The sequence below is a fragment of the Corythoichthys intestinalis genome, chromosome 21 (assembly GCF_030265065.1).
Source record: "Corythoichthys intestinalis isolate RoL2023-P3 chromosome 21, ASM3026506v1, whole genome shotgun sequence".
Taxonomy (NCBI): Eukaryota; Metazoa; Chordata; class Actinopteri; order Syngnathiformes; family Syngnathidae; genus Corythoichthys; species Corythoichthys intestinalis.
Window position 1 is genome coordinate 29,046,058 of NC_080415.1, and position 23,881 is coordinate 29,069,938.

At 39.0% G+C, this 23,881-nt stretch overlaps 1 protein-coding gene across 1 annotated transcript in view; it reads right to left on the reverse strand.

Annotated features, from left to right (window-relative positions):
* Window positions 1–23,881, reverse strand: part of psme4b (proteasome activator subunit 4b) — a 94,528-nt gene that overhangs the window by 19,864 nt on the left and 50,783 nt on the right. The window contains exons 23-42 of the mRNA XM_057825439.1: window positions 22,533–22,631; window positions 22,282–22,351; window positions 19,171–19,238; window positions 18,611–18,814; window positions 15,625–15,782; window positions 15,098–15,193; window positions 14,969–15,024; window positions 14,842–14,898; window positions 14,708–14,763; window positions 14,336–14,434; window positions 14,170–14,232; window positions 12,046–12,141; window positions 11,834–11,965; window positions 9,000–9,209; window positions 8,818–8,933; window positions 8,680–8,733; window positions 8,437–8,566; window positions 5,529–5,610; window positions 5,302–5,455; window positions 10–76 (exon numbers count right to left, since the gene is read on the reverse strand). Of these exons, the coding sequence (XP_057681422.1) occupies window positions 10–76; window positions 5,302–5,455; window positions 5,529–5,610; window positions 8,437–8,566; window positions 8,680–8,733; window positions 8,818–8,933; window positions 9,000–9,209; window positions 11,834–11,965; window positions 12,046–12,141; window positions 14,170–14,232; window positions 14,336–14,434; window positions 14,708–14,763; window positions 14,842–14,898; window positions 14,969–15,024; window positions 15,098–15,193; window positions 15,625–15,782; window positions 18,611–18,814; window positions 19,171–19,238; window positions 22,282–22,351; window positions 22,533–22,631 (2,067 nt within the window). The remainder of the gene's footprint in view (window positions 1–9; window positions 77–5,301; window positions 5,456–5,528; window positions 5,611–8,436; window positions 8,567–8,679; window positions 8,734–8,817; window positions 8,934–8,999; window positions 9,210–11,833; window positions 11,966–12,045; window positions 12,142–14,169; window positions 14,233–14,335; window positions 14,435–14,707; window positions 14,764–14,841; window positions 14,899–14,968; window positions 15,025–15,097; window positions 15,194–15,624; window positions 15,783–18,610; window positions 18,815–19,170; window positions 19,239–22,281; window positions 22,352–22,532; window positions 22,632–23,881) is intronic.

Sequence of the window (23,881 nt, forward strand, 5' to 3'; positions counted from 1 at the left end):
TGTGCGAACCTCATTCATCTCCTCATATGGCAGATCATCTTTCAGCTTTTGTAAAGGAGCGTAGATCATCATTTCTCTATAAAAAAAAAAAAAAAGACACAAAGCGAAATGCCATTGTGATGGAAAGTGGTGGACAAGTCCAAAAATTATTGAACAATAATGAACATTGAATAATGAAGAAAAAAAAAATCTATTGGTGCTAATATTTTTACCGTTGACAGAACTAGGAAACCAACAGAATGCGGGGGTCATGTATTAAGTTCCATGTGTTTTTGTTTTATTCTTTCTTGCGTTATCATCAAAATGGCAGCAAATGTTTGTAACATGAAACTGAAGAAGTGATTTAAAAAAAAAAAAAAAAAAAAAAAAAAAAGGAATTGATCAGCCCATTTAACTTAAATTTGCAAGGTAAGTGGTACGATAATGAGAGGTCAGAAATATAGCAATGCTTTGAATTTGGCTGCTTAGGCCTGTAAGTGTTCCTCCAGTTTTAACTTTGCTGTAGTGTTATTTTACACCATCTGATTCATTGCGTATATTAACGCTTTATAGGGCAAGTGACTATATTTGGCAATTATAACTAAGGTTGTTCCGATCATGTTTTTTTGCTACCGATCTGATCGTTTTAGTTTGAGTATCTGCCAATCCCGATATTTCCCGATCCGATTGCTTTTTTTTTTTTTTTTGCTCCCAATTCAATTCCAATCAGTCCCGATAATTTTTCCCGATCATATACATTTTGGCAATGCATTAAGACAAAAAATGAATAAAACTCGGACGAATATATACATTCAACATACAGTGCATAAGTACTGTATTTGTTTATTATAACAATAAATCCTCAAGATGGCATTTTCTTTATTAACATTCTTTCTGTGAGAGGTATCCACGGATAGAAAGACTTGTAATTCTTAAAGGATAAATGTGACTTTGTATATTGTGACTAAATATTGCCATCTCGTGTATTTGTTGAGCTTTCAGTAAATGATACTGCAGCCATTCAACTTCTGCCCAAATGCATGATGGGAATTGCAACCATGACTGTGCATAGGGGCACCATTTGATATATCTTCTCTGCGTTGGGAAAGAACATAGGGTGTTAAGAAAATGATCAACTACTACCTTTCTTCCCCACATTGCCTCCCACGTTATTTTTAATTCCTGAGAGAGGTATTGTAAGGCTTTAGCCACATCAAAAACGGCTCCAAAGGCTGTCAAAATTCTCTCTACTCATTATACGCTGCCTTTTAGCGCTATCTATAGGTAAAACGGCGTCTATAGATTGAACGCGACAATGCGTGAGTGGGTCGTGCAGCGCATGCGTTAATTATTTAACGTGATTAATTAAAGAAAATTAATTACCGCCGTTAACGCAATAAATTTGATAGCCCTACTTTAAGCCAAAACTACTCTGGATGAGTGTAAGACATTTTGTCTAACAAATACAATTAGAAAACAATTTAAATAAATTATATATATATTAGGGCTGTCAAAATTATCGCGTTAACGCGCGGTAATTAATTTAATTAATCACGTTAAAATATTTGACGCAATTAACGCACATGTCCCGCTCAGACAGTATTCTGCCTTTTGGTAAATTTTACAGCAAGGCTTTTTGTGCTGTCTAACAGCGAACTCTTGTGGTCGCTTTGCGACATGGTTTATTGCTTTCTTGCCAGTTCAATACGGCTGCACGACGTCTCGGGCTGACGCCTACGTTGTAATGTTGTGCTTATATGATCCTTGGACAAGATTTGTCCGTAAGTATGGTTGTTGTAAAGAATGTACATATTATGTTAGTAAGCGAAATGTTCTATTTTTTGTATGAGACGCTTTTTCTTTATGTTTAGTGAACCTGTATAGCGTGCTAAGCTAACGTTGTTGCTAATGCAATGCTTGTGTACTTTTTTTTTGTAGTTTCACTACGGTCTAAAGAGGACAGTGGTTTGAGGCCATTTTATTAATAAATCAGATGATAAAGGAAGAAGTCTAATTATTAAGGCGTCGTTCATTAGCTGTCTAGCTTTGGAAAAAGTAGACGCTTCAGAGTGAGGACAGCATAGACAGATTTAAATGACAGTAGAGTGAAATGCCCACTACAGTCCTTATGTACCGTATGTTGAATGTATATATCCATCTTGTGTCTTATCTTTCCATTCCAACAAATTATTTTACAGAATATATATATAATTTACAGAAAAATATGGCATATTTTATAGATGGTTTGAATTGCGATTAATTACGATTAATTAATTTTTAAGCTGTAATTAACTCGATTAAAAATTTTAATCGTTTGACAGCCCTAATATTTATATTTTAAAAAAAAGGCATGTCCGATATTTTTTTTGCAGATTCCGATACTTTGAAAATGACGTGATCGGACCCGATCGATCGGGATGACATCTTTAATTATAATCCCTTTACAACCTAGCACACTTGTTTAGAAAACAACTAGCTGTGAATGCTCAAGGTTTAATGCCATTGATAGTATTAATACAAAAACATTTTATTCTAGAGCGCTTTTCAAGACATGCAAAGACGCTTCACAAGAACGATGGAAACACAATAGCTCAACAACAATAACAAAACAAAGATAAAATTAGATTAAGAGCAGGATAAAAGTAAAAATTTAAGAGGTCAAGATCAAACCGATATAAGTGGGAGCAAAGTGAAGGGGGGGGGGGGGGCGGTTAATATGGAGGAGATTGTATCAGTAAGGACGGACCAGGCCATGGAGTGCTTTAAAGCAATGTTCCCTCGCAATCGCGCACTGCTTGCACAAACTCAGCGCACAAGAAAATTGATGCAGCGCACAAAATAAAATTCAACAGAAACGTATTGTAGTGTCACTCGGACTACTTCGGTGCCGCAGCACAACACTCCTATTGGTGCAATATGGCAATGCGACGCTCCCATTGGTGCGTTCTATACCCCAACGTGACGTTCTTATTGGTGCGTTCGATACGGCAACGCGACCCTCCCATTGGTGGGTTACTACATCACGATTGTATACATTTGTGAAGTGCATGACCTGGGTGGGTGCAGAGAAAAATAGTGAAAAGTGAGCTAGACTCCTGTGCTGATTTACGGAAGCAAATTTCCGCTGCCAATTTTTGCAAGCGCTACACAATTAATATGTAATTTTAGAACTGAAATAATCTAGTTAATTAGGTCAACAAAATTCTGTTCTGTGCCATTTTGTAATGTAACTCAATAAGCAACAGGTGTCTAGCCAATAATGTGACACAGTTCACTTCACTTGTATGCAGCCCATAAGTGCCTTGTAGGTTATGTAGCCAACAACAGTGCAGCGGAGTAGAGACGCAAATGCTAACCCCTTATCTTGGCAAAAGGAACTGGCAGCGATACTAACCTCATTAAGCCAAAGAAAAAAGAAATGTGGTTCTTTTAAGATGGAATGGCTGTGTGCAAATACAACAAACGGTGAAACAGATTTTTTTTTTTTTTTTAACTTGTCCTGTACAGCTGCTTAGACAAAGGGAATAGGAATCTTGAGTGTCCTTATTGTCTGAACTGTTTTAATGGGAGAGTTTGATGTACTCCCATTGTGGTTGTTCATTATGTTTTATTTATTAACTCATCTATGCCACAATTGGAGCTTTTCCAGGCTAAAGCATGACTCTTCCTATGGTTATAGCAGGACTCTCACATATAACATAGTACACATCTAATGCACAATGAGACTTTTGTCTTTTTCATTTTAAGTGGGCCAAATCAATTATATTAAAAGTAAACTGATGCAAATTGTTGCTCTATTTTCGTTCTTTTAATAAGCCATATTACTTGCTATGATCCAAGGTTTTGAACAGGCGTGATACTGGTGTGTGGCCACGGCGTACACATCTGATGTTGCTCACAGTGGTCCTCAGTTTGCTCAGGGGAGCTTGTGTGTCTGCTTAGGCGCATGAAAAATTAGAGCGAACATTGATGACAAGGATCTTGTAGTTGATTCTTTGTTTGACTGGGAGCCAGTGAAGTTGATGGAGGATGGGGGTGATGTGGTGAGGGTCCGAGTGATGAGGCGTGCTGCTGAGTTTTGGAGGAGTTACAGTTTCTGGAGGGACTAATTTGGGAGACCGAAGAGCAGTGACTTACAGTAATTGAGCCGGGAAGTGACGAGACTACAGACAAGAGTGGAAGCAGTATGGCGGTTGATAGAAGGTAAGAGGCGAGAAATATTGCGAAGGTGGAAGTAAGCTGATCTGGTAATGTCGTTGATATGGGAGCGGAAGGAGAGTGTGCTGTCAAGGATGACACCCAGAATCTTAACCTGAGTACAGGAAGAGATCGGTAGATTGTTGATGTTAATAGAGAAGTTATTGTCATTAGAGAGCATGGCGTTGTTGCCTACAAAGAGGACTTCGGATTTTGAGCTATTAAGGAGGCGGAAGTTGGAGAACCAAGACCTTTAATGTCTTCTAAACAGAGAGTGAGGGAGGAGGATGGAAGGGAAGAGGCTGGTTTTGAGGAAATGTAGAGCTGGGTGTCATCCGCTTAGCAGTGGAAGTGAATTTTGTGTTTGCAGAAGATGGAACCGTGTGTGACAATGTACTGTAAACAATGAAGAGGAGCGGCCCCATGACGGAACCCTGGGGCACGCCAGGGAACACAGGGAGGGATTTGGATTTGTGGGGGCCGAATTTGACAAATTGTGTGCGGTCAGATGGTGTTAGATGTCCAATCCATTTTGACTGGGGGGGCTGGCAGCGGTCATTCGCTATAATTGCGATAAGTGCCTTAAAAATGGTTAAAAATTGACATGAAATAAAATACTGTTCAAACAAGAAAATTATTTAATCTTCCATATTACAGTGCCAATAGATATTTCGCAATTTTAAAACATAGTATACTTTTTTTTTTTTTTTTTTTTAACTATGACACGATGTATACAATACGATTGTAACGATGATAAAAGGACATATGACCTTTTTACATCCCTTGTCAAGATACGAGCACAAAAGGGAAAGACAGGTACGAGTCATTATCCTGTCTCAGGATAAGGAGTGAGGATGAATGAATGAAAAAGTCCATTCGTCAGCAAGTTGCCCGTGTATGGGGAGCGAAAGTACCGCCCCCCCCTTCAACCCCTCCTTGTCTTATCTGGGCCAGGCTGTAATTCATCCAGTCAGGTTTATAATATCTAGGCCGGGGCATGCGGCGGCTCCACCTCGTTAGTTCCCGGTCGCCGTTAAAAAGACATAAAAGCGACCCCCTCCTCGTCTCTCCATTAAACCCCGCTAGACCTCCAATCAACGGCGCCGTCGGCTGTTTCCCCCTTACCTCGGCCACGAGTAGTAGCCCACGTGCGTTTTCTCCACGTGCAGCTGCGAGTCCCACGCCTCCTCGCTGAAGGGCAGGTCGGCACTGCTGTACTGCAACCAGCAGTTGGCCTGCCGGTCCCCGACCCACACGCCCTCCGGGTCCGCCACACCACCTTTAGCGAACATTAAACACAGTTACATAAATTCAGAAGTCATAGAGAGCCAAGATTGCTTTCTTCTACTCACTAATGTCCGACAGCTTCACTGCGACTTTCCTTCGTGGTCTTTTGAGCTGTTTCAGGATAGCTGCCATTGATGATATTGCCACCTAAGAGAGAAAACATATTACTGTACAGTACATGTACAGTACAGTGAACCCCCTGCATATTCACAGGTCACTAGGAGTCAATATTGCTACTATCATAAAGCTCTAACATCTCAAATTTTTGCTCACAAAGTATATACTGCAACTGGATGACTACCAGTTCAGGGTGGCGCTGGGATAGGCTCCAGCACCCCCGTAACACTCGTGTGGATAAGCTGTTGAGAAGATTAATGAATAAAGTATATACAGTATATGGCGGAAAACACAGACAAGACTGAAAAAGCCGTTTCTGCTCTTGCACTCTGAAAGAAGGTGCTGTATTTTAAGCTAAAACAACTGTTGTGTTTGATAGAACAACATGTCTATATGCTGCCATAGCAGATTTATGGCGCATTAAGCCCCAGAAATATCATTAATTTGTCCGTTTTACCTTTGAAACCTCAGTTTATAGATGTCGCGCAAGACGTCTTTTGTTTCAACCCAGCCATAAAACGAAGGTAATTCATTATATTTATTATTCAAAATGTCTCATTTTTAGCCTAGAATCATTAATTGATGTCTAATATTTCGTTTAAAAAAAAACAAAAAAACAAAATTTAAAAATTATTCACTCACATATTTTAAACTTTTAAACAAATTACGTCACAATGAAAAAATGGCGGATATTTACCTCATAACTATCGCTTTATTGTATTTTTTTATTTTTTTTTTGTTACGTCGCATTTTCTCCGATATGTTAGATGATAAATAACCGATCCAAAAACATTGGGGAAAAAAAAAACGTTTAAAAGGGTAAATATATGAAAAAAAAAAATCTCAACCACTCCTTGATGTCTGCGATTTTTGTATCGCGACCCCTGTTATATTACCATGTTTCACCCATAAAATCCCCCCCAAAAATCCAGCGGCAGCCATTCACAGCTGTGTCTTGACACTCAGTGATACATTCTACATGGAGTTTTTGGATCGAAACAAGGTAAGTGCGCGATAATATCTCGTTAGTCTTGGCGTCTGTAATTCTGCTCTCGCGTGCGCTCGCCTCCACTTAGGGTTTTGCTGTTTAAAAAATATTTTTTTTTGTAAAAAATGCTCTCCTTTCAAAATATTTTTCCCCCAGAAAATAGAGATTTCAAGCTTTCCAATGATGTATCAGACATGCATATGGAACAATTTTGAAAGCTGGCTAAATTGGGGGTCTCAGAGCGGAACTTCAAGTCACCTGAGTGTTTTCCGCCATTTATATTTTTAAATATGCAAATTTTGTGACTGATATTTGCCAAAACACAGAGGTCAAGTCACTTGTATATCAAACCACCACAGTGCTTTATAAGCCTGTCGGGCCAACAGGCTTATCTGGGTGAAACTAATATCAAAGTCGGAGATTTGATATTTTTGGTGGCCAAAAAATGTCATTGCATGTAATTGACTTTCTTAAATGAATTAAAAGGGGAAGTTTAAGAATTTTTTTTACATAAGGCTTAATCTTCGACAGTTTGGTGTGACATTGTTTTGACCTCATGGGTATTTCGAACAATGATCTGCATTTTGAATTTATTTGACTAGGTTAGATCTGTTAATATTGCTTTTTATTGGCGCGCTAAGCAGGCGTCATTGACTCGCATTAGCCTAGCCACTCCGGGACCCTGAATGGGACGGGACGGATTTTTTTTTTTTTTGTTAATTCAACTCCACCAACTGAAGGCACTTTCATATGAGACCAAGAGGACCAGGGTCCGGTTGGAGAGCTACCGCACATCAACACTTGCAAATGTTCAGTATTCACACTGTGACAACCGAACCTTCGGAGTAGCATTACGTGGACAAAAGGCGCACTCGCTGATTGGGCATATTTAAAAGAGGAAATACCTCCCTCCTGGGAGGGGAGGAGGCGTGCAGCATCACAGCAGCTGCACTGATGTAGCATAAGCGCACCCTGGTCCGCTTAAATTCACACGTGAAGCAGGGTGCACTTAAAGTGGACCGAGAACAAAGAGTTTTGACCGGACCGCAGTTCATTTGTTTGGTACGAACTAGAGGTCAAATGAGCGTTCACATTTGCAAAACGAAGCTGACTATCTGAGAAAAAAAACTCTGGTCCGTTTAAAATGCCCCAAACAGTGCAAGTGTGAAAGCGCCCTAATTAAACCCCCGCTAACTCAAAGATTAAGCCTAATGTCAAAAATCCTGAAATTCCTCCTTTAAACCTAGCTGTTAAAATGTTGTCTAAAAGAATCCTACGAAGTATTTCATAATGAGTCAAACATATACTTCATAATGGTATTGACAGGACATGGGGCCGATAAATAGGGGGCCGATCTCCATCAAAGCTGACTGAGTGGAAACACAGACAAAGAGCTTTTTACGTTGAAAATTCTTGTGAATAAATGGTTAAATCCCTGAATTCTTTATAGATATGGACGTGAAACAGTCTCGATTTTTGGTTAAAAGCAAAAAAAAAAAAACGTGCAGGTAGCATTTATTTTAAGTAAATATGTCAAATGTGCTGCTCTTCTTTAAGTCACACGGTGGTGCCGACTTACAACAACAAAGAGCTTTTTATGTTGAAATGCCTGAACCTGACGTATATATATCAAGTTAATTTGATTGCTGACACTGTCAAAGTCAAACTCCGCTTATGTGTAATATGTTGTGTCCAATTGATATTAAACTAGTGCTTGCAAAAACTTATTAAATCGTACCGACACATTTAAATTCAATATTTTAATAATTTGTTTCCACATATTACCAAAACAATTGCCACTTTTTAAATATTCACACTTTTGACCAAAAGCTAATTTTTTAAACACATTTTTCATCAAAAGGGCAGACCTTGCGTATGCTTATGGAGTCATGAATTAGGCTTTGTGTAAAGTAGAGGACGGCGTCCGGCGGTAGTGGGTGATCGTCCCTAAGCAGGAGTGACAGTAAATCTGCAGCCGTGTGCTCAAACTTCCAAGGCCTGGACCAAAAAAGAACAAGTTATAATGGAGGACAAATACTATAAATAAATTCTACCAGGTAGAAATATTTTAAGGCAGTGATAAGTCTTGAGCATTCATTTCCAATACTCACAGCTCTCTGTCTTCAAGGCAGTCCAACAGGTCATTAACCAGCTTCTCATATTTCCTGAACAAGCAAAAACATCGTGTAGCTGAGACTTTCTTTTACATTAATATGACTGATGGAGTATTGCAAAAGTATTTCTCTTACCGGGCATTAACGACATTTCTAATTCTCTGCCGTTGAAGACCCTCCTTTAGCTCCTCGACAGAGAGAGTCTGCGAAGGTGCCATTTGTTTGGCGATCTCAACGCAGCTTTCGGATACCTAAAAATTGAGATAATTTAGGGTTTTGTGACACTAAAGTACGCAATCGTAAGTAGAGACACTTACGGTAAAAAATATGCCAACAGTGTCGTGCTGCCTGTGGATCCGATCGACGATGTCGTCCAATAGGTGACCCACGGAGTGCTCGTCTAGGGTTGTGGAGGGCGACAGACCGCAGCGGACCAGTGCTGGCCAAACGGCGCCTACGCAGTCCCAGTCACGAAGACTTGCCAGGCAAACGCCACTGTGCGCCGCTTGCAAGCAGTACAGCGCCCCCTGAGGATGAGGAGAAAAGAACATGAAAACAAAGGGATTTGTGTAAAGTTTCATTTCAATACATTTTTGTTGAGTTGTCAGACGTTTTAACCAATATGCCGATATTGTCCACCTCCAAAAATCTGATACCGATATCAAACCGATACTGATCTATTAGGTCTTGGACTTGTTATGGGTAATGTATTGTGATGACCAGTGTTGTCAAAGATTACTTGAAAAAGTAATTTAATTACGGATTACGCCTAAAAAAAAAAAAGTAATCTAGTTACTTTACTGATTACTTCATTATCAAAGTAAATAAGTTACTTTAAAAGTAATCTATCAGTTACTTTTTACCCATTTTTCTCCCTTTGCCGCCTCAACATAAGAATGACAACAGAAAAATGTCATCACATGTAATTGACTTTCCGATGATTGAATTTAAAGGGTAATATCAGAATTTCGCGGTTGCTTAGCCACTCCGGAGCCCTGAACCGAACAAATATCTGACAAACGGCTTGGAATTTGTTGAAATCAACTCCACCAACCAATTAAACCCCGCTAACTCTAAAATTAAGCCAAATGTCAAAACTTCTGAATTTCGGGTTATGGTTAACAGCATATCAGTGCCAATGTAAAACAATGCAAACTGACGGCACAATAATCAACAACACACAAGTGGATTGTACAGTGCAATAAACACAAAGGTGGTGGCGGGCGCGGATGCACGTGCAGCTGTGCACATTAACAACCCGGAAGTACTCCTCTCAACACTTACGCGGTCAATTTGGCCACAAAACGTGGCGGCAACTAAGCACTTTACACTCAATCGGACTTACAACACATCCCACAGATGCTAAACGAACACATAACCTCACGGCATAAATGTGCAACACGCATATCATGTAAATAAAGCTTGCCAACTTGGAGCGATGACTGCCCGTCGTTGCTACGGCAAAGCTACGAAACGGCCGCGCATGTAGGGGGTCCAACCTTTTGCTGATACCCTCCATGATGAAGGAAAAATACTCACCTTCATTGATAGATATCCACAGATCAACATTCCCTCGCAACGTCTCAACACTCGGTTCGAATGTCCACCCACCTCAATCCCACAACACGTGACGCGAGACCAAAACAGGAAATAGCTAAGAGGATGTCATGGAAACACGTACCGGGAACCTTTTATTTTAGCATTTTCTATTCAAAATGCTCTTCGTACATGACTGCAATATTCTTCATTCTACATACGTTATGAGGCAATGAAAAAATAGTAACGCAGAGACACTAAGGAAAGTAACTTTAATCAGATTTCTGGTATAGAAAAATGAACGCGTTAGATCTAGATCTTAGTGCATCTTAGTTTGGAGACATCCAATGGTCGATTAGCATAACTGTTGTGCTAAGCTGTGACCAGCTTTTGCACAAATGCAGAAGGCTTCTACATTCGCTTTGAAGGCAACATGCATATTGCCCCAAAACCGACAATGAAAAACTGATGTCGATATTATTTGATATTCTCTTAAAGGCAACCTCAGACTTAAATACTTGTGGCTCTAATAAGCCACAATTGTTCTCTTTTACTAAAATATGTTATTAGAAACACATAAAATAATGCAATTGATTTAAAAATCGATATTATTTAGTACATATTTTGACCTACGGAAGGCGCCATGTTTTATGACGCTCAGGGGGATGATGTCGTTTGTCACTGTCACTAGACGAACACTACCGGTGTTCTGCAAATCTACACGGCGAGACGTCCAACACATGTGCTCATCGGTTAAAAGTAGCAAGTACTTACCATTTGTGTTTTTATTGAGTCTTTTAGGACCTTTTCATTGCCTCAAAATATTTTTTTGCTCTCATACTTTTAAAAATTGTATTTTGTTTATGTAGCGTTAAAGCAGATAGTGACGTAGCATATTTAAGCCACCCTTATTTGATATTACTACGTTCGAGTATTTTATTAAAGCATCTTTAGTATGTTCTGTCTGTAAGCATCTAAACAAAACAAGCTGAAATCGCACGGTAGGACGTGTCGCCGGTGTAGCACATTTTGGCAGAACACAGTCCCCCCCCCCACCACTCTCGTCTCGTCTCATCCCGTCTTTCTTGTTCATTTTGCTTTTGCTGCTCGTTTTTGTGAAAGAACAACAGTGCTGTCATGCTCATTAATGTTATTCTCGGGTTCAAATTGAAAGGGTGGAACAGATCACATGTTTGTGTTGCTAGAGTCATAGTCTGGAAGCCCGGCAGCGTAACCATGTGAAGTGACCGCCCTGCAACGTCAACAACAATAGCGACGTACTTGTTAAACTAATTTTAGAAATTGTATAAAAACGACAGAGAGGTTTCAATATTAAAGTTATTTTAACTTATATCTTTTCAGAACTACAAGACTTTCTATCCGTGGATCCCTTTAAAATACTTTCATCGGCCGATATTATAGGCTACTTGATAATATCGGGCAACTGTACATTTTAGTTTCGCGAACACAAAACAATTTTCAGTTAGTTTTTTTTCCCATTGATTACTTTTTATTTACTGTAGTAAACTAAAATGTTTTTCCATATCTCAAGTTTCCATCATTTAGCTCATTTTCATTAACGATAATAACTTTGGGCACTAAGTAAGTGTTTTACCTTGAATTGTTGTTGCGTGCTCGCAGATTGTTGCGGCGACAAAAGTTCCACAATTCGAGGAATCAGGTCCCGGTAGGAGAAGCTGTAGGTCGCTAGCGCGGTGGTCAGCACATTCTGGGCCCTGCTACGGACCTGCCGGGGGAAATAAGAATCGATTCAAATTTGGAATAAGGTTGTTTGTTGCAAAATGTGTTAAGTGTATAATGTTGTACCTGACTGTAAGTGCTGGTTGACAGTAGCAGAAGGTCACAAAGCAGCTGCTGGTGGACTTCTTTGTATTCGCAGCCCTCGACCATCAGCTTCCTCATCTATTAATGATATATTGAAATGATTAAATTAGGGCTGTCAAACGATTAAAAATTCTAATCGAGTTAATCACAGCTTAAAAATTAATTCATTGTAATTAATCGTAATTCAAACCATCTCTAAAACATGTCATATTTTTCTGTAAATTATAGTTGGAATGGAAAGATAAGACACAAGATGGACATAAACATTCAACATACTGTACATAAGGACTGTATTTGTTTATTATTACAATAAATCCACAAGATGGCATTAACATTATTAACATTGTTTCTGTTAAAGGGATCCACGGATAGAAAGACTTGTAGTTCTTAAAAGATTCATTTAGTATAAATTATAGTAATTTTATATTAAAACCCTTCTTAATGTTTTCGTTTTAATAAAATTTGTAAAATTTTCAATCAAAAAATAAAGTAATAGCTCGCAATTGTTGACGTCGCTGAGCGCGACGTCACATGGGCTCCCTGCCGTTCTTCCACAGTGTCTAACTACGTAACGTAGTGATTGAAATACACCACAAGGTGTCAATGGCGAGTTTTAAATTAATTAGAGATCTAGCAAAGTCTGAGTACCGTAAATTCCCCGAATATAACGCGCACTTATTTTCCCCAAAATCAACTTGTAAAATCATGGTGCGCATTATAAACGGGTACATTGATGAAGACAGAAATATATATCTATTACATGTATATATAAACCGATTTTGTTTTTATTGACACGGCGGTAACGTATGCGGTGACCCGTTGCCGACCCTTACGGTACGTGACGTCACCATTTTGTTTCGGTAATACTTCACTCTAATCAGCCGAATGATTTCGTCTGTGTTAAATTCTGCTTTTTTCACTCTTCATAAAGCACAGAATTTAGTTTCTTGAACTCATTTGAGTCAACATTTATTGCAGCTCCGCAACTTGGACCATAACAAACGTAAGCACACAGACTTCCTGTGTCCATCAACTATATCTGTCCCTCGGGAAACTCAAACCCAAATAACAATAGTTCCTATTATTACTGTCGTGTTGACAGCGATGAGCTCACGGATTTCCGGCTTACGTTCTCACTTTCATTTTACCGTATCAATCCATGGAAGAAACATTTATTCATCATGATGAAACAAGTTATACAGCAGCCTTTAGAAGAAAAGTCACATCTGTTTTGTTTTCTCCTAGATTCTGGTAAGTTGGAGAAGTTGTCAAATCATATTATTACCGTAAATATTGTCAGTTTATGGTAATTTTTTGAACTACCAATGTGCTATGCTTGTGCTGTGTTTCCAGTCAGTAAAATGACATTTCTGTATCTGCACACGAGCTCTGTTTTCTTGTATTCTTCTATTTACTGGTGCTAAAATTAGGGTGCGCGTTATAAACGAGTACAATAATTTTCCCTAGATCTTACAAGTAAATTTGGGGTGCGCATTATACACGGGTGCGCCTTATATTCGGGAAATTGCGCTAAGTTTTATGTGTATTTTGCATAGCTATTTTGATTGGGAATGCCAGTTCTCTTTGCATTGAGCCTTTTTCTTTTTGTGAACATTATTTTTTTTGAAAGATAGGAATATTATTTTTGTTGTGCTTTCACGAAATGATACTGCAGCGACTTAACTGTTCCGCCCAAATGCATGATGGGAAGTTGGGCAACCATGACTGTCAGTGGTGGCTGCAAATGGTATACAGTATGTTCTGCGTCGTGTTTAATTAAGCATGTTAAGAAAAAGATAGTCTCCTGTCATTCTTCCCCACGTCGTTCACCACAATAGTTATGTTTGTTGTGAAAGAGTTGCCAATGCAAATAAAAGGCGCAGTCCACTCGCATTTCTCTGCCTTTTCACTTTCAATGTGCTAAAACGGCGTCATTGTAAATGGTTTGAGGCAACGCATGAACGGGTCATTCCATGCATGCATTAATTGCGTCAAATATTTTAACGTGATTAATTTTAAAAATTACAGCCCGTTAACGCGATAAATTTGACAGCACAAGATGAAATATATTTGTGTACACTTTAAACTGTAAAATATGTTGAAAACCTCGTGCTGCAGTAAGACCCGGTCGATGAGCAGTGCCCGAATATGCTGCTTCTTTCCGTAAAGCTAGAGAGAAATAAAAACAAGATAAAAAAAAAAAAAGAAAAACATTTGTTAATGAATAATTCATCAATGCATCGGCAACTGGATTCCTCTCTATTGGGCCCACCCGGTTTTCCATCGACTTCTTGACCAGTGTGAAGCTCTTCCAGCGGGAGTCAAACTCTTTCTTGTGCGTGCCTCGGAAAAACAGGAGGTCGCCGATGATCTGCAGGCGTGTACCATCAAAGACTGGGTCAGAATTTTGCTCAGGGAGGCACTGATAATAACTTTTTATTTAATAATAGACTACAGCAATGCTTTGTCACTTGCCATAAGTATCAATAAAATGGCTACCGTCAAGGATTCTACAGACTAAAAGAAAACATTGGGAATTACTTGTTTAGAAAAAATGGATTGAAAATCTTGCCGTCAATAGCCATGGGTGAGTTCTGATTGTAGAACAAAACAAAAAAAGAACAAGAAACAACAGACTAGTCACCTTAATGATGACAAAGAGTGACTTGGTGTCATCCTCTGTGTGCTGCAGGATGTGATCTGATTGGTAGGAGAGGAGCATTCCATTACAGTCACATGCAGCGAGAGTGTTTTTATTTTGTGTGTGCATTCACTCACGCAGCAGCAGCCTCATTGTGCGGCAGATGGACTCTCGGTAATTCTCGCGCGAATCATCTGTACAAACGCGACATTGACAAATGAGTGCTGCAAAGTGTTTGGAGTACTTCTGAATGTGTGTTCTCACCATACTCCATGCCGATGTATAGCTTGAACTCCCCCAGGTTGACCATGGAGGGCACTCTGAGGTAGAGTTTGAGAATCATGCATTGTGGGTTTACATGCATTTTGATATGTTTGTGTTGGAGGGACTCACAGATCTGCTACGGGAGGTCCATCAAGAGGAGGCAACAACCTGCCAGCCCCGAGAAGGCTGTGATGCACGATGGCAAGGCTCTGCAACAGCTCTTCCCTGTGCCCAAAACCCAGGGAAATTATTTATGAAAGCTTAATAAAGATTACAGTTCCAAAATATGTATAGTTAACTCATCGGCTGTTATAGACCCTCCAATCCATTTGTACTGGGCTGACAGCAAATGAGTTAAGTCACGAGTTAACTCATTGGCTTCCATTGACGGAAACAGGCAATCAATTTGAACTAAGCTGTCATTTGCTGTCAGCCATCCCAGAACTGTGAGGGTGGGCAGCGAATGGGATAACTCAGTTGCTGCCATTGCCAGAGATGTTCAATCCATTTGAAACAGGAGACGATATCAGCAAATGATTAAAGTCCAAAATAAATTGGATGTCTATCGCTGTCAAGGGCAGGGAATGAGTTCATTAAAATTATTGTAATAAATGAGTTACATCTGCAGACCTTTATTGTGGCTGCACAATTCGCACCTGCTCATTGGCTGGTCCCCTGAAACGTGGCCCCCAATTCGCTCCAGTTCAGGTTTAAGGAGGCGGGACAAAAGCAGGAAAACAAAATTCTCCTCGTCCAAACTCGGAACGTGCCAGCACAAACACAAAGCTTTGAGATCGCCAGGTTGACCCCAATCCTGTGACAGACAAGCATAAACTTCAGGAACCTTTATTCTAAAACGGGTGTCAAACTAATGTTTTCCATGGGTCACATCATCCATCAGATAGTAAGTATTCTATAATTTCTGAAGTCCTCGGCTTTTTTCGAGGAGTCCAGAAATCGTTTTTAAATTCCATTTTAGTACAAAACATCATTTCGAAATGTTGCAGTGGGCCGGATCCTGCCCCGGGCCTTGTGTTAGACACCTTTGTTCTAACTGGTCTTAAAGCAACACCAGGCAACTTTTCAGTTTTGGGCAATTTTAGCGACACAGGTGAACAAAAGTGGTAGTGTTTTGTCTTAAAGAGAATTATAATACTAAGGGGCTGTGAGATATCAATAGAACCGTTATGTGGCAAGATAAAAAATATTAATAAAGGTAACAAAAAAATAAATCACATTCATGACCAATGGCGTACAACCCGCAGGCTATTTTTAGACCGTGACGTTGCATCGTAAAGCGGAAGTAAAGCCGAAGTGGGACATTATAGACCCGCCCTCGCATAGACACAACGCAATTAGTGCTACTTTTTGCCGGTAATCTTTCAAAAACGAACATGCCGATCACGCATTGCTTTTTTTGGAACTTGTAGAAGCGACTCTAGACATTACGACACACAAAGGATGTTTTCTTCATACGTTTCCGGAAACCAAAAACTCAGGAGGTAAAAATGTGAAGACCGAATCAACTTGCACGGACTTTAACACCAGCTCGGTGAATCCATTCACATTTCATATGCAGTAAACATTATGTTGGGTTGGCATGGTCTTTCAGAGGACAAAGAGGTAAGCAGTTTTTATATTTTTAACTTATTTTTTTAGCGTAACGTTGTGCCGTACTGCTTCTGTCTGACAATGAATGACCTGAAAAGAATTACAATGGTATCTGACTGCCACTGTTACCGTTTCTGTTATATATACAGTATATATAAACAACATTAGTAAAGGGGGAAGTGTAAATAAATCATAGGATTAGGATGTGTTATCATGAAATAATTAAGTGTTCGTTGGCTGTCACTGAGTAGCATTTGCGATCGCTACACAAAGCTAACTAAATTACCCCCAAGAACGGTAAGAGACGTAGGACAACCAGAGGATATATAAGAAAGACAGGGCTGATGGTAAAGGATAGCTTGTTGAAACAGGAGAATGTCATTGTCAGTCGCGTCGATAAAAAAGCTAAAGCTATGCTTAGGTCGGCTCGTTTTTTTCGTCTTTTTCAGCCTTTGACACAAAATCCATCTCTTTAACTGAACATTTTTATGTTCTTCCACATCTTTGCCAGTGAATTTGGCACCAGGCACATCATTTTCGGAAAGAATTGGTAGGTTTAAGTCTGTAAACATCTCCTTCGTACACGATTTCCATTCATTTCCTATTAGGGACAAATGGTGGCTTGTCCTTACTTAGCAACAGTAGCTAATGTCATGAATATAAATGAGCGGAAGTGACGTGTTGCTTGCGGTACGCCATTATCGAAAATAGATCTACAATTACGAACATTTCCGAATGTATCCCGGAAACAGCCGAATGGGGCTGTGACGTCAAAGCCAGGAAACAAAAGGTCGAGGCAGGTGCCATCGTTGTTTATCGACGAGAGAGTTGCCTTTGTGTTTTATCAAAAAATCGCTAAAATGGTTCAAAACCGTCGTGCTATGTGGTGTACAAATAGCCATTTGTCGCAATGTAGTACCCATGAGTTCCCGAATGCGAGAAAAAGAGCTGGACTACGCAGACAATGGGTAAAGTTCGTCCGTGCAAAGAGGGCTAATTTTGCAGACCCAGCCTCCGGCACGGTTTTGTGTGGTGTACATTTTACACCTGAAAGCTATTTGAACTATGGACAAATTAAATCAGGTTTTGCTAAGAAATTGCTACTGAAAGCAGATGCGGTGCCCACCATACACGCGCAGCCACTTAAGTGTCCCGACATATCAAGAAAGAGGACGATGACTGGCACTGATGAGACCACCCCAGGCAAAGCAAAGGAGGGGAGCAGCCAAGTTTGAAATGGCCAGAGTGAGTACTCTTTTATAATAAAAAAACATATTGGATTGGATATAGGACTGGACACATGTATATATTATCGCTCGTAATAATCCTTTAATCCCATTCATATTTGTGTCTGTTGGCAGAGTGAAAACCTATGATAGCACAATAAATGATCATTATTCTATATATTACCTTATTTTGCGGTCACGGTGTATCAGCTTCACAAAAAGAAATGCAAAACAAACCATTCGGTGTTCCCCCACACGATCTGTCGCCGGTGTTTCATCAGTGTGATTGCTCCCCTCAATAATCGTTTCATTAGGCTGCACTGGCTTTCGTTTGGGCTCAAATTGATAACCCAAAACACCAAAGAAAGGTTCATAACTCTCCTCGTCACTATTAGAAGAACGTTCGTTACGTCGGATTCGTCGCAGCAACTAGAAACAAAATTGTCCGCCATCATTGCCGCCATTCAGTATTTTGTCAGGCCCCAAGCACTGAGCCGGGTGTTTCCTAGTTGTGACGTCACGCACACAATGTGCTAGTTTTGGGGATCTGGGGCGCCAGTCGTTTTAGCTTGACAATCGATCCAAATTTCTATCATTTTCTTGGTGTTGCGATGTGTGTAATTACACAAAGTGGCATGATATGAATCCAAAAGGCATGCGTTTATGGATAAATGATGGAATATTAGCATTTCCCCAGGTGTTGTAATACTCTTTAAGGAATGATGACCACCGCACAGTGTCCTAAAATCCTCATCTACCAGTTACTTAATGTTGCTTTAAAGTAAGAGTGAAGTAAGTCACTCACTCGTACGGGGAGTTCTTGTCCGAAGCCACCCGCCGTGCTGCGGTACTCAGTCGGATAAACGAGCGAGAGCGAGCGTAGCGTGTGCTCCAGCAGGCTTGCGGCCAGCGCGTACGCCCGTTTGCAGCGCAGACGCACGCACGTGCCGAGAACGCGCTCCAGCTCGTCGCCGTACCGCAACAGCTGCTCGCCGTCCACGCGGGTCACCTGAAATACAAACCAACACACAAGAGAGCAACGTATTAAAAATGAAAGCAGCACCATAATTCACCGTGTTTGGCTCGTTCTACTCCCAGGAGTAATAAAACACAACAGAGAGGGTATCAATAAGTTCTGCTTAGCGACAAAGTGGCCCGATATTTACGAGCGCGAGGTGCGCCTGGGGCCCGCTACGAGAAATGTCGCGTGGTCATCATTTTTTTCCCCTGGTCTCAGCCCTCCGTCTTTCTCGAGCAATATCAGAAACTTTCAGTGGAAATGAAATATCATCTCTCTGCTTGCCCAAAGGCACCACAGTGGGAGCGCTTTACTTTTGCAACCTTGTATAATGTGTTGTGTCATACCTCAGATAGCAGCTGGAGGTTCCAAAGCAATTCTTTATCCAGCTCCTCTTCATTCTGGAGGTCCTCATCTAAACGCAGAGAAAAGATGAGTTTAGAAATTTTGCTGAGTTCTCTATTTACAGCTTTACCAGAGGCAGTTTCATTAAATTCAAGCTACATGGACCTTATTAATATTTAAAATGAATATTTTGGGTCTTTTGTGAATAATTGCATAATTTTATTTCCTCACTGTTATGATGCAGGTAAAAATGTGTGGCATTTAAAATAAAGTGATAAATACAAATTTTTACCTACATTTTATGTGGTGTTATTTCTTAATACTCATGTAAAATTACGACACTATTGGGGCCGAATAACACAAAAACGAGATTAAAGTCTTACTGTTACTACGAGAAAAAAAAAGTATCATTACATAGTGGTAATGTTCACTGCAAAAATACACCTCCTTAAAATTACCTGCAACATGAAGCAATTATCAGAGAATCCCAAAATTTGAAAAATAAGGTCCTAATGAAACATTTTTTTCAAATTAGTAAAAAGAAAAGTCAAAATGAATAGGTGTAATAAGTGCTTTAACATCTATAACCCTTGCAAAATCCTGTTTAATTTTCTCATGGAAGCTGCAGATGCATGTGTTTACTTGCATCCATTTTTTTTCCCTCAAAAAGAAGTGTCAAAATCCTGAATTAGTCTCAAAACCATGAAATTTTAGATGTATCAAATGTGATACATTTGGTAATAAAGGGTTAAAACTAGTTAAATTCCCTTGTTTTCAGTGTAAATCTATTAGAAATAAGTGAAATTAACTGCCAGTACTTGAAATTTTACTCAAATTTCTTGAAGAAAAATAGCTAGCAAAAAATAAGATTAACAGATGTATTTAAAGCAATAAATTAGAATATTTAATCTTAAAAAAAGCTTGTCTGCCAGAAATGTTCTTAATTCAAGAATAAATATTGTTCAAAACATTATGTGAAAGCAAATTTGTCTTGATTTAGATGAAAAATTACCAACTTTTAGTTGTATGGGCTTCATAAGAACAAATAGTAATATTTACTTAAACAAGTGGAATAATCTGACACATTACGGTAATCTGTTAACAAGTACCAATCAAAACAAGATACAGGAAATTAATTTAAAAAATAAAATAAAATAAGAATCTGATTAAGACGTCATAAATTTGCAGTGTAGCTGAATAAGCCGTACGTTACCGTACCGAATAAGCTGTTAGGTAGCTCCTAGCTAAGGTACATGTACATAAAGTACGTAGCGGCTTATTCAGCTACATTAGCTACCATAAAAGTTGTATTCCTACGTAGGGCTAATGTAGCTGCTTATTCAGCTACATTAGCTACAATAAAAGTTGTATTCCTACGTAGGGCTTATGTAGCTGAATAAGTCGCTACATACTTTGCAAAGCGCGTTGCCGCCAAAAAATATTGAAAACATTGTATGTTTTAGAATCGGTTTTACAAAGTACAGTAGGTTAGGTAGCTCTTTTATTCTTTTAGTAACAGTACGAGAAATGTTGTACTGTTACTACGAGATTAAAAGTTGTATTACGTAGGGCTAATGTAGCTGAATAAGCCGCTACGCACTTTATGTGCATGTACTTTAGCTAGGAGCTTCCTAACCTACTGTACTTTGTAAAACTGATTCTTAAACATACGACGTTTTAAATATTGTTTGGCGGCAACGCACTACGTAAAGTACTAGCGGCTTATTCGGCTACCTTAGCCTTACGTAATAATACGACTTATTCTTAAAGTCACAGTAAGAGAAAAGTAGGAACAGTACTTTTCCTGTACTATTACTATGAGAATAAAAGTCGTATTCCTACGTAGGGCTAATGTAGCTGAATAAGCAGCTACATACTTTAAAAAGCGCGTAATAAAATGACTTTTATTCTCATCATAACAGTACTATTTGTTCTCGTACTATTACAAGAATAAAAGTCGTATTCCTACTTAGAGCTAATGTAGCTCATTAAGCCGCTAAGTACTTTACGTAGCGCATAGCCGCCAAACTATTAAAAACCTCTTATGTTTTAGAATCAGTTTTACAAAGTACAGTAGGTTAGGTAGCGCCTAGCTAGGGTACATTACGTAAAGTACGTAGCGGCTTATTCAGCTACATTAGCCCTACGTAATAATGCGACTTTTATTCTCGAAACAGTACTACTTTGGTTGTACTATTACTACGAGAATAAAAGTCGTATTCTTACGTAGGGCTAATGTAGCTGAATAAGCCGCTACATACTTTACGTACATGTACTTTTATTCTCGTAACAGTACTATTTTGGTTATAGTATTACTACGAGAATAAAAGTCGTATTATTACGTAGGGCTAATGTAGCTGAATAAGCCGCTACGTACTTTACATAGCACTTTGCCGCCTCAGTTAAAAATCAATATTGAAAACATCGTGTTATAGAATCGGTTTTAAAAATAAAGAAATCTTGAATATGTTGGCATATCTACATCAAATTAACAACGATAGAATTTTTTTTTTTTTAACTTTTCTTCTCGTAGTAACAGTACCACTTAAAACTCTAGTAGTCTTTTTTACCCCCTTCATATGGCCCCAATACTCTGTCGTATTAAATTGACCTGCTTAGAATTTAGAAATGAAGAAAAAAAAGCAGGAATGAAAGGCTTTATACCAGTACTAATCAAAATACTTAAATCTTTACCTCGGTGACAAGCTGCACAAATGTCCATTATACAAGCTTTTTTTTTCTTTTTTCTAAATTACACCCCTAAAATACATTTTAAAAACAGTACAAAAGGTGCCTTAAAGATTTAACGACTCTTTTTTTTTTTTTTTTAACTGGGTAAATATGCATTGAGTCACATTGACACATTATCCTTTTTCTGCACCATTAAAAAGATTCAATCAAAAACCGGATTCACAGCCAGTGCAAGCTGACAGCATAATAACTTATTGGCCCGGCATGTTGTTTGACGATAGGCATATATTAATTAATTCACTGGCTTCCAATGAGTAAGACAGATGTCCAATCCATTAGCGATTGCTCATCTGTCCCCGTCAATGGCAGCCAATGAGTTAAAAAGCGGTGTCCAAATCACACACGTAATATGTCGTACTGACTTTCAGTAAGTTGGAAAATGAGGCTGCAGCAGTGAGGGACAAAGAGTCGGAGCGACTCAGCAGGATGACACTGAAAAGACAAAGGCACACAGACACACAAAAGCGCGAGCAATAAAGAAAAAAACATAAGGTAGATTGAAGTGAAACAACAATAGGACACAAAAAAGGACTTAAAAATGCATTAATTATGAAGCAACGTGGAATTTTGAAGAATAAAAGTGATAACACTACTATACAACAAATACACAGACCTTTGCGGCCGCTCTGCACATGTCGGCCACCATTCTCCCTGACACGCATGTCTCAAAGATGTTGGAGGTAGCAAAGTTGTACACTTTCTGCAGTGCCACCTAACACAAAAAAGAAAAGCACAAATGTCACATGTCACATCAATTCAGGTTTTATCCCCTCTCATGTTGCAGCGCATGTTTCACCTACATGAGAAACACAGACTATTTTTCTTCTTACATAGCACACGCACATGATTTTACAAACAAGAGGAACGTCAAGATTGGGGTGACCATATTTTAATTTCCAAAAAAGAGGACACTTGACTAGGGTTGGACATCGAGAATCGAGCATCGATGGGAACCGGTTCTAACACGCCGATGCTCCCGGAATCGTTCGAATTTTAAAATTTCGATTCCTTGTTTCGATGCCCTGACCGCCGAGCGGAAAAAAATTGCTCGAGTTTAAAGACTGATATTTATATACAAGTTATAATTAGCCCTGTGAGAAGTTCATTTAATTTTTAAAAAAATGTTGAGAAGTTAAGACTTTAAAATAAACTATGCAATTTTTTGGACCCTGCATTTTTTTTTTTTTGACTCTGCCTCTTAAAAGAATCGGAAATCGTTCGGAAACAGAATCGAAACGTGGAATCGGAATCGATAACCGCAATCGTTCAATTTCAAACAATGCCCAACCCTACACTTGACTCTGTCTCGAGATACCTAAATTTTCACTCAAAGATGCCTTATCACTTTAACATATTTAAAGTGTGCCTCCTCCATCTGAAGAGAAAAATTGTTTAAAAAAGAAAAAAAAAAAAAAATATATATATATATATACATTAGGGCTGTCAAAAATTATCGCGTTAACAGGCAGTAATTAATTTTTTAAAATAAATCAAATTAAAATATTTGACGCAATTAACGCACAGGCCCCGCTCAAACAGATTAAAATGACAGCACAGTGTAACGTCAGCTTGTTACTCGTTTCTTGGTGTTTGGCGCCCTCTGCTGGCGCTTGGGTCCAACTGTTGTGTTACACCATGAGTGAGCATGGTGTAATTATTGACGTCAACAATGGCGAGCTACTAGTTTATTTTTTTGATTGAAAATTTTACATATTTTAATAAAATGAAAACATTAAGAGGGGTTTTAATATAAAATTTCTATAACTTGTACTAACATTTATCGTTTAAGAACTACAAGTCTTTCTATCCATGGATCACTTTAAGAGAATGTTAATAATGTTAATGCCACCTTGATGATTTATTGTTATAATAAACAAATACAGTACTTATGTACCGTATGTTGAATGTATATATCGGTCTGGTGTCTAATCTTTCCATTCCAACAATAATTTACAGAAAAAT